The 11,497-nt window shown below is 39.0% G+C and overlaps 1 protein-coding gene across 1 annotated transcript in view; it reads left to right on the forward strand.

Annotated features, from left to right (window-relative positions):
• KCNH3 (potassium voltage-gated channel subfamily H member 3) overlaps positions 1 to 4,178 on the forward strand; it is a 407,712-nt gene extending 403,534 nt beyond the window's left edge. The window contains exon 16 of the mRNA XM_053708084.1: positions 3,527 to 4,178. Within this exon, the coding sequence (XP_053564059.1) occupies positions 3,527 to 4,009 (483 nt within the window). The 3' untranslated portion in view covers positions 4,010 to 4,178. The remainder of the gene's footprint in view (positions 1 to 3,526) is intronic.
• Positions 4,179 to 11,497: the final 7,319 nt, after the last annotated feature.

The following is an 11,497-nucleotide window of genomic DNA, read 5'->3' on the forward strand; positions in this document are numbered from 1 at the left end:
ACCAAATGAGTTCAGGAAGGGGGAGGAAAGTGAAGAGAGGAACGCAGTAAACATTTTTTGAGCTACAACTAACAGGGACACCTATATGTAGAAATAAAAAGTGCAGGACAAATTTAATTTTAAAAGGGCATGAAACGCAAATATTTTCTTTCATGATTTAGAAAGAGCATGCAATTTTAAACAACTTTCCAATTTACTTTTTTTATCTAATTTACCTCATTCTCTTGATATCCTTTGTTGAAAAGCATATCTAAACAGGCTCAGGAGCTGCTGATTGGTGGCTGCACATAGATGCCTCGTGTTATTGGCTCACTCATGTGCATTCCTATTTCTTCAACAAAGGATACCTTAAGAATGAAGCAAATTAGATAATATATGTAAATTAGACTTTTGTTTAAAATTGTATTCTTTATTCAGGGTTCAGCAACCTTGGGCCCCCAGATGTTTTGGAACTACATTTCCCATGATGCTGAGCTGAGACACTCTTTAGGCTTTCTGGGCATCTTGGGAAATGTAGTTCTAAAACATCTGGAGCCCAAGGTTGCTGACCCCTGAGATAGAGAATACAATTTTAAACAAACAAAAAAACTACTTGTAAACTGGATCTATACTAGGATGCTTGAAAATACAGATATAATCAACTTGCAATAAATCATAATTTTTCAAATGAATATAAGTGAACAAAGGTTTTGTGTTCAACATTTCTTTTTCATAAAAAAACAATGTAATTGTTTATCACATAAAGAACACAACAGCATGGCCAAATTAAGATAACCCTTCTCTCCAAACTCAATAAATCCCACAAAACGTGTCTGTAGTATCACAAAGCTTGTACACAAGTCCTCAGAAACCAAATACTTTATTCTGCGGCCTTACGGTATAAAGACCACTAGTTCACTCTGCAGTATTTGCACAAAAAACAAATTCAGCAGTCCATGATACTGCCCTGACTGTGGCAGCAATGCCACCGTCCCCATGATGGAGGTTATCCTGACACTTAGGGGCCGATTTATCAAATGCCGGGTGGACATGATTCGCTGCAGCAAATTATGTCCGCCCAACATCGCTAAATGCCGACAGAAATGCTTGTGCAATGCTGCCCCCTGCGCATTCGCAACCAATCGGCCGCTAGCAGGGGGTATCAATCATCTGTTTCGGATCACGATGATTGCATTCCGCCACTACGAGTAAAGGAGCAGCGGTCTTAAGACCACTGCTTCCTAACTTCTGTTTCCGGCGAGCCGGAAAGTACACGCTGAATAAGCAGCATCTGTTGCTTGGTAAATATACCCCTTAGTCTGAGAGTCTGAACAACACTGTCAGTGAGTCTTACCCATGGCCAGAGAGGGTCCTGAGGTACTGGCGTCCCACAGAGTTAAGAGACTGACACAGCAGAGCAGTTCCACTCCACTAGACTCACTAGACATAGTGAGCAGTCAGCAGTGACTGTCGGAAGTAGTCCTCGAGACAAGTTTACAGTGGCACACTCGCTTCTCTCCTGAGCTCACTCAGAGACGAGTCAACATGTGCGCCAAAATCCTGTGACTGCCTGGAGCCACAAGACTGCAGACTCACTTGTGCACTGACTGAAGTTGGGTGCATGTGGTCACGTGACCATGTAGGGGGCCCATAATAGAATTAAAAAAAAAATGCACAGGAGTTTGGGGAATTGGGCCAATGTGGGACAGACGTCAAACTTCCTGGGACAGACCCCTAAAATCAGGACAGTTGGGGGGTATGCCTGCTCTAACTAAATCATGAAAGAAAATATTTGGGTTTCTTGTCCCTTTAACTGACAACGCTCCGTTCTTTCTGCAGAGATGCTGCAATTACATTGTAGATCTCAGCATTTGTTTGCCTTGGGGTGTATATGTGTGTTCTGTTGTAGCTCAATGATTATCTACTGCATTCCTCTTTTTACCTTCTTCCCCCTTCCTGAACTCCTTTATATATATATATATTTATTTATTTTTTACCTTCTCATTGGTGTCAGTGGGTTAATTAGTGTCCCTGGAAGGCTGGTAGCACTAAAGGCACTTACCTGCTGTGTCCAGGGACGGTCCTGTAATCCCACCGAATGGTTGCTACGAGCGCATGTGCAATGGCACACTGACAGGCCATTCACTCCACACATATGGAATACTAGGTGGCAGCTGGTTCACAGTAGGGAGGGGGGGGGGGAACAAATTAGGTTGTGCTCCACCCCAGCAGGGCCTTCATGCCCCGGCTGTCGAGAAACTCAGGTGTAGATTAAAAGTGTAATGTTAGCACTATGGTGCATTAGCATAGCTAGAGCTTTAGTCATACACACATACACACATATATATATATATATATATATATATATATATTATATATGTGTGTGTGTGTGACGCACATACAGTATCTCCCTTGTCATATCCTATATCCCTTTAATTTAGCCACAAAACCTTTTTTCATTATTAATCATTGGTTTCCTATGTATTAAATCTAAATATAACAAATCATTTATCTGTAGCATTTTCATGCATTTTGTTAAGTAAACTAGCAAGAGATAATCATTTAAAAAGTGCTAAAAGTGTCATTTACGATAAAAAAAAGAGACAAAAAAGGAGACCTTTATGTATAAACAGAGATAAAATAAAGTATGCTGTTCCTGGAGGCTCAGCCCATTCAAGTGGGCATGTTGAGAGCAATGGGTTGTTTTTTTTTCAATGAGAAAACAAAAATACAAATATTAAACTAAAGAGGCTATTTTACATACAATTAATATTCTGCAGTTGGTATAACAGGTCACTAGAAACACATTAAGGATTAACAATTTTACACTACAGTGCCCCTTTAAAGAGACAGAAAACCCCATTTTTTTTTCTTTGATGGTTTGGATAGAACATACAATTTTAAACAACTTTCCAATTGACTTCTATTGTCAAATGTGTTTCATTATATTGTTATCCTTTGCTAAAGGAACAGCATTGCACTACTGGCATCTAGCTGAACACAGAACACATCTAGTTAGCCAATCACAAGAGACAAATGTGTGCAGCCACCAATCAGCAGCTAGCTCCCACTAGGATATGTACTTATTTTTTTTCAACAAGAGATACCAAGAGAATGAAGCAAATTTGAAAATAGAAGTGAATTTAAAATACATTTTCTATCTGAATCATGCAAGTTTAAATTTGACTTTCCTATCCCCCTTTAAGTTAAAAAAAAAAACATGCAAAAATGTGTATGAAATTAAAGGGACATTAAAAACCAAATACATTTTATCCTCCTCCCTTTAATTATGGTTGCTGCCATTTTGGAACCTGAAGGTATCTGAAGGAGAGTTGCTGCACATTTGCAAACTTGTCAGCATGGGAATGTAGTGATACATTTTAAAATGGCGCACCTATGACTGGAGGGAGCCGGGAATAACCTCAATACTATGCTTATAAAGGGACATTAAGCACTTATTATATTTTATAAGTATTACAGTGTATACCTTGTTTATAGCAGTCTACCAGAGCTAATGGACTGTTTCCCCATTATCACCAATCTGCAGGTATCTGATCTGTCATGCCAGGTGCAGGAGTTGAGGGAAGGACTACAATCGCTGCGTCACGCGGTTCACTTATCCCTGATGCCATGCGCTGCCTCGCCCTGTTTCCCTGGAGGAGATCTACACACACACTATGGGAGCAGTGTACACTCTTCAGGGGACTCATCAAGTATGTGTTCTTCACTCTTCCATCCTTCACGGATTGACAAGTCCCCCCAAGTCTGTTACCTGCCCAGTTCTGCAAGTGCCTGTTCTGAGGGACACTTGTCGTGGGTTTGGGCTCCACCTACTCCTCTGTGGTTGCACTGCAAAGGATATGAACAGAGGGACTGTCCTAATACACTTGCCATGGAAGAGACATGTAACAAAGTTGTCAGAAGAGACTGCAACATTTCTGATCCTCACTCACTAGAAATGCACTTTCTCCTTCCTCAGAGAGAAACAGACAAAAGCTGCTGGCACGGGGAGGACAGGACTGGCTTGTAGCAAATCAGTATTAAGACATTCTTATAAACTTAATGAATCTTATCTTCAGGGAACATTTTCAAGAGAAACAAAAGAAGCACTTTAAAATGTAATGGAGGGAAAAAAGCACTTTGCACAAATGTATCTAAGTGCTTCATTGTCAGCGATCATAAAGACCATTTTACATGGAGTATACAAGTCATTTGGCTGCATAATACTAGAGTACTCCCATACGTATGCTGCAAATATTATTTCTACTGAAAAAGCATCTTACAATTCCATGTAAAAACACAACCTGCTTTTTACATATTCTTTTTTTTTTATACATTCATACAGTATGTATTTAATGTTTTAGTACAATAGTTCTTTACACAGTGGTTCAGCAGGGGTCACTACCAACACTGATGTCCTCTTTTGTGAGAAACTGCAATGTTTAATGTTACTCGCCTGCCAATCGCAAACCTCCCAAAGCTGTTGATTGTATAGAACTAGCATCAGTGACTGTCAATGTCCTTAGCCAATTATAATTATTATAATGAGCCAGGCAAAATGCACTAACTATACACACACACCCATTATATGTCTTAAAGGGACAGTCTACACTAAAATTGTTACTGTTTAAAAAGATAGATAATGCCTTTATTACCCCTTCCCCAGCTTTCCACAACCAACATTGTTATATAGTATATACTTTATAATATTTAAAAGTCTAAATTTCTGCCTGTTTCTAAGCCACTACAGACAGCCTCTCACATGCTTTTTTATTTGCTTTTTACAACAGGAGACTGCTAGTTCATGTGGGTCATATAGATAATATTGTGTTCACGCCCACTGAGTTATTTAAGAGTTGCACATCACAGTACTAAATGCAAGTTAATAGATAATAAATAAAAAGCCATGTGATCAGGGGGCTGTCAGAAGATGCTTAGATACAAGGTAATCACAGAGGTAAAAAGTATATTAATATAACTGTGTTGGTTGTGCAAAACTGGGGAATGGGTAATAAAGGGATTATCTATCTTTTAAAACAATACAAATTATATTGTAGACTGTCCCTTTAACAAACCTTCAACAATACAAAAGCTTAAAGGGGCATCAAAAGGACTTTTTATATGTACCAGAAATGATTCACTGTAATGCAAAAGATGCATTGAAGTCACTTTTTTTTAGCAACATTTTAATTGTTTTGCAGTTCATGGACACAGCCCCTTAAAAAGCTGTTGTATTCTCATCTCCATTACTGCAGCCAAATAGGGCCTGATATAAATGAGCTTCTTAACATATTACCAATCATTGTACAGCATTTATGAGAAGCAATATTCCATGGAATGGACTCTGGCTTCTCTGGGGTGGGGACCACGAGTTTCAGACATAAATTACAGGAAAAGCAGAGAAAATATATAATGAAAGTGCATTAAAAATAATTAAACATTTTATGTGGAATGTACAGGGCATATGTGTTTACCTCTGCAATTAAACACTAGCAGGTCAATCACAATTGTTAGAGAAATGTATTTAATAATTTATCTTACAATTTCCCATATACTGTAATTTTCTGCAGGAAATGGTTAAACACATTTTATAAAGGATTGCAATGGCTCTTAAAGTTAAAGGGACAGTATACACCAATTTTCTTTTAACTGCATGTTATAGATTATAGACACTACTATAAATATTAAAGAATAATATGAACAGATACTAATATAAAAATCCAGTATAAAACCTTTGAAAAAAAACTAACTTATAAGCTCCCAATTTAGAACTGTTAATGAGGTTAAGCAGAGACACCCACTGAAAGGGGCTGAGAGCAAACCCTCTCCCCTTCCTGCATATGAAAAACATAATTTATGTAAGAACTTACCTGATAAATTCATTTCTTTCATATTGGCAAGAGTCCATGAGCTAGTGACATATGGGATATACAATCCTACCAGGAGGGGCAAAGTTTCCCAAACCTCAAAATGCCTATAAATACACCCCTCACCACACCCACAATTCAGTTTAACGAATAGCCAAGCAGTGGGGTGATAAAGAAAGGAGTAGAAAGCATCAACAAAGGAAATTTGGAAATAATTGTGCTTTATACAAAAAATCATAACCACCATAAAAAAGGGTGGGCCTCATGGACTCTTGCCAATATGAAAGAAATTAATTTATCAGGTAAGTTCTTACATAAATTATTCTTTCATGTAATTGGCAAGAGTCCATGAGCTAGTGACATATGGGATATCAATACCCAAGATGTGGAGTCTTCCACTCAAGAGTCACTAGAGAGGGAGGGACTAAAACAAAAACAGCCATATTCCGCGGAGAAAATAATCCACAACCCAAAAATAAGTTTATTTTCACTTTTGAAAGAAAAAAACTTAAATCAAAAAGCAGAAGAATCAAACTGAAACAGCTGCCTGAAGAACTTTTCTACCAAAAACTGCTTCCGAAGAAGCAAATACATCAAAATGGTAGAATTTAGTAAATGTATGCAAAGAGGACCAAGTGGCTGCTTTGCAAATCTGATCGACTGAAGCTTCATTCTTAAAAGCCCATGAAGTAGAGACTGATCTAGTAGAATGAGCTGTAATTCTCTGAGGCGGGGTTTGACCCGACTCCAAATAAGCTTGATGAATCAAAAGTTTCAACCAAGAAGCCAAGGAAACAGCAGAAGCTTTCTGACCTTTCCTAGGACCAGAAAATAAAACAAATAGACTGGAAGTCTTCCTGAAATTTTTAGTAGCTTCCACATAATATTTCAAAGCTCTTACCACATCCAAAGAATGTAAGGATCTCTCCAAAGAATTCTTAGGATTAGGACATAAAGAAGGGACAACAATTTCTCTACTAATGTTGTTAGAATTCACAACCTTAGGTAAAAATTGAAAAGAAGTCCGCAAAACTGCCTTATCCTGATGAAAAATCAGAAAAGGAGACTCACAAGAAAGAGCAGATAGCTCAGAAACTCTTCTAGCAGAAGAGATAGCCAAAAGGAACAACACTTTCCAGGAAAGTAGTTTAATGTCCAAAGAATGCATAGGTTCAAATGGAGGAGCCTGTAAAGCCCTCAGAACCAAATTAAGACTCCAAGGAGGAGAAATAGACTTAATGACAGGCTTAATACGAACTAAAGCCTGTACAAAACAGTGTATATCAGGAAGTATAGCAATTTTTCTGTGAAATAAAACAGAAAGAGCGGAGATTTGTCCTTTCAAGGAACTTGCAGACAAACCCTTATCCAGACCATCCTGAAGAAACTGCAAAATTCTAGGAATTCTAAAAGAATGCCAGGAGAATTTATGAGAAGAACACCATGAAATGTAAGCCTTCCAAACTCTATAATAAATCTTCCTAGAGACAGATTTACGAGCTTGTAACATAGTATTAATCACTGAATCAGAGAAACCTCTATGACTTAGAACTAAGCGTTCAATTTCCATACCTTCAAATTTAATGATTTGAGATCCTGATGGAAAAACGGACCTTGAGATAGTAGGTCCGGCCGTAACGGAAGTGGCCAAGGCGGGCAACTGGACATCCGAACCAGATCCTCATACCAAAACCTGTGTGGCCATGCTGGAGCCACCAGCAACACAAAAGACTGTTCCATGATGATTTTGGAAATCACTCTTGGAAGAAGAACTAGAGGCGGGAAGATGTAAGCAGGTTGATAACACCAAGGAAGTGTCAGCGCATCCACTGCTTCCGCCTGAACATCCCTGGACCTGGACAGGTATCTGGGAAGTTTCTTGTTTAGATGAGAGGCCATGAGATCTATCTCTGGAAGCCCCCATATCTGAACAATCTGAGAAAACACATCTGGATGGAGAGACCACTCCCCTGGAGGTAAAGTCTAGCGGCTGAGATAATCCGCCTCCCAATTGTCTACACCTGGGATATGCACCGCAGAGATTAGACAGGAGCTGGATTCCGCCCAAGCAAGTATCCGAGATACTTCTTTCATAGCTTGGGGACTGTGAGTCCCACCCTGATGATTGACATAAGCCACAGTTGTGATATTGTCTGTCTGAAAACAAATGAACGGTTCTCTCTTTAGTAGAGGCCAGAACTGAAGAGCCCTGAGAATTGCACGGAGTTCTAAAATATTTATTGGTAATCTCGCCTCTTGAGATTTCCAAACCCCTTGTGCTGTCAGAGACCCCCAAACGGCTCCCCAACCTGAAAGACTCGCATCTGTTGTGATCACAGTCCAAGTTGGGCGAACAAAAGAAGCCCCTTGAACCAAACGATGGTGATCTATCCACCATGTCAGAGAGTGTCGTACATTGGGATTCAAGGATATTAATTGTGATATCTTTGTATAATCCCTGCACCATTGATTCAGCATACAAAGCTGTAGAGGTCTCATGTGAAAACGAGCAAAGGGGATTGCGTCCGATGCTGCAGTCATGAGACCTAAAACTTCCATGCACATAGCCACTGAAGGGAATGACTGAGACTGAAGGAGCCGACATGCTGCGACCAATTTCATGGAGTCATGGACACTGAATCTATCTGGAAACCTAAAAAGGTGACCCTTGTCTGAGGAATCAAGAAACTTTTTGGTAAATTGATCCTCCAACCATGTTTCCGAAGAAACAACACTAGTTGATTTGTGTGAGATTCTGCAGTATGTAAAGACTGAGTTAGTACCAAGATATCGTCCAAATAAGGAAACACCGCAATACCCTGTTCTCTGATTACAGATAGTAGGGCACCCAGAACCTTTGAAAAGATTCTTGGAGCTGTTGCTAGGCCAAATGGAAGAGCAACAAATTGAACAAATTTTCTTTCTTTGGTACAATGAATAGGTTTGAATAAAACCCCAAACCTTGTTCCTGAAGAGGAACTGGCATGATTACCCCTGAAGACTCCAGGTCTGAAACACACTTCAGAAAAGCCTGAGCTTTTACTGGATTTACAGGAATGTGTGAGAGAAAAAATCTTCTCACAGGAGGTCTTACTTTGAATCCTATTCGATACCCTTGAGAGACAATGCTCTGAATCCAATGATTTTGGACAGATTTTATCCAAAAATCCTTGAAAAACCTTAATCTGCCCCCTACCAGCTGAGCTGAAATGAGGGCCGCACCTTCATGCGGACTTAGGAGCAGACTTTGGTTTCCTAAATGGCTTGGATTTATTCCAATTTGAGGAAGGCTTCCAACTGGAAGCAGATTCCTTGGGGGGAGGATTGAGTTTTTTTCCTTATTCTGACGAAAGAATCCTATTCGATACCCTTGAGAGACAATGCTCTGAATCCAATGATTTTGGACAGATTTTATCCAAAAATCCTTGAAAAACCTTAATCTGCCCCCTACCAGCTGAGCTGAAATGAGGGCCGCACCTTCATGCAGACTTAGGAGCAGACTTTGGTTTCCTAAATGGCTTGGATTTATTCCAATTTGAGGAAGGCTTCCAAACTGGAAGCAGATTCCTTGGGGGGAGGATTGAGTTTTTGTTCCTTATTCTGACGAAAGGAACGAAAACGGTTAGAAGCCTTAGATTTCCCCTTAGGTTTTTTATCCTGAGGCAAAAAAACTCCTTTTCCTCCAGTGATAGTTGAAATAATAGAATCCAACTGAGAACCAAATAAATTATTACCTTGGAAATCAAGAGATAGTAATCTAGATTTAGATGTCATATCAGCATTCCAAGATTTAAGCCACAAAGCTCTTCTAGCTAATACAGCTAAAGACATGGATCTAACATCAATTTTGATAATATCAAAAATGGCATCACAAATAAAATGATTAGCATGTTGCAGTAACGAACAATACTAGATATGTCAGAATCCAATTCATGTTGCGCTAAATTTTCCAACCAGAAAGCTGATGCAGCCGCAACATCACCCAAAGAAATAGCAGGTCTGAGAAGATGACCTGAATATAAATAGGCCTTCCTTAGATAAGATTCAAGCTTCCTATCTAAAGGATCCTTAAAGGAAGTGCTATCTTCCATAGGAATAGTGGTACGTTTAGCAAGAGTAGAAATAGCCCCATCAACTTTGGGGATCTTTTCCCAAAACTCTATAGATTTTGCTGGTAAAGGATACAATCTCTTAAACCGTGAAGAAGGAACAAAGGAAGTACCTGGCTTATTCCATTCCCTAGAAATCATATCAGAAATAGCCTCAGGAATGGGAAAAACACCTGGGGAAACCACAGGAGGTTTAAAAACAGCATTTAAACGTTTATTAGACTGAACGTCAATAGGACTGGTTACCTCAATATCCAAAGTAATTAACACTTCTTTTAATAAAGAACGCATATACTCTATTTTAAATAAATAAGTAGATTTGTCAGTGTCAATATCTGAGGAAGGATCTTCTGTTTCAGATAGATCCTCATCAGAAGAGGATGAATTATTATGTTGTTGGTCATTTGAAATTTCATCAGCTAAATGAGAAGTTTTAAAAGACCTTTTACGTTTATTAGAAGGTGGAAATGCAGACAAAGCCTTCATAATAGATTCAGAAACAAATTCTTTGAAATTTACAGGTATATCATGCACATTAGAAGTTGAAGGAACTGCAACTGGCAATGTACTATTACTGATAGAAACACTATCTGCATGTAAAAGTTTATCATGACAACTATTACAAATGACAGTCGGTGGAATAATTTCTACAACTGCAACAAATGCACTTAGCTTTGGTAGAACCGATGTCAGGCAGCAATGTTCCAGCAGAAACTTCAGAGACAGGATCGGATTGGGACATCTTGCTCAATGTAAAAGAAAAAACAACATATAAAGCAAAATTATCTATTTCCTTAAATGACAGTTTCAGGAATGGGAAAAAATGCAAAAGCATAGGCCTCTTGATAGAGAAGAAAGCAGGAGGCAAACATGAATGGGGTATTGAAATAATGAAAAAAATTGGCGCCAAGTGTGACGCACAACGGAACGTAAACCTTTTTGGCGCCAAAAATGACCGGAAATGACACACTTGCGTCACTAATGACGCCGCCGTGTGAAAGGTCTCGACGTCGCGTATGACGCCGGAAATGACAAAGTTGCGTCAAAAACATAATTTCCCGTGCCAAAATAATTTGCGCCAAAAATGACGCAATAAAGTCTAACAATTGACGCACCCGCGGGCCTAATACCCGCAAATGCAAAAGTAGTCAAAATTGAAATTTCTTAAAGTGTTTATATTCCCAAATATGAAACTGACAGTCTGCAGAAGGAAATACATGAACCTGACTCATGGCAAATATAAGTACAATACATATATTTAGAACTTTATATAATTTGCATAAAGTGACAAACCATAGCTGAGAGTGTCTTAAGTAATAAAAACATACTTACCAAAAGACACCCATCCACATATAGCAGATAGCCAAACCAGTACTAAAACAGTTCTTTAGTAGAGGTAATGGTAAATTTGAGAGTATATAGTCGATCTGAAAAGGGAGGTAGGAGATGAATCTCTACGACCGATAACAGAGAACCCATGAAAAAGACCTCCGTTAGGGAAATCATCGTATTCAATAGGTGATACTCCCTTCACGTCCCTCT

Source organism: Bombina bombina, chromosome 3, assembly GCF_027579735.1.
Source record: "Bombina bombina isolate aBomBom1 chromosome 3, aBomBom1.pri, whole genome shotgun sequence".
NCBI classification, from domain to species: domain Eukaryota; kingdom Metazoa; phylum Chordata; class Amphibia; order Anura; family Bombinatoridae; genus Bombina; species Bombina bombina.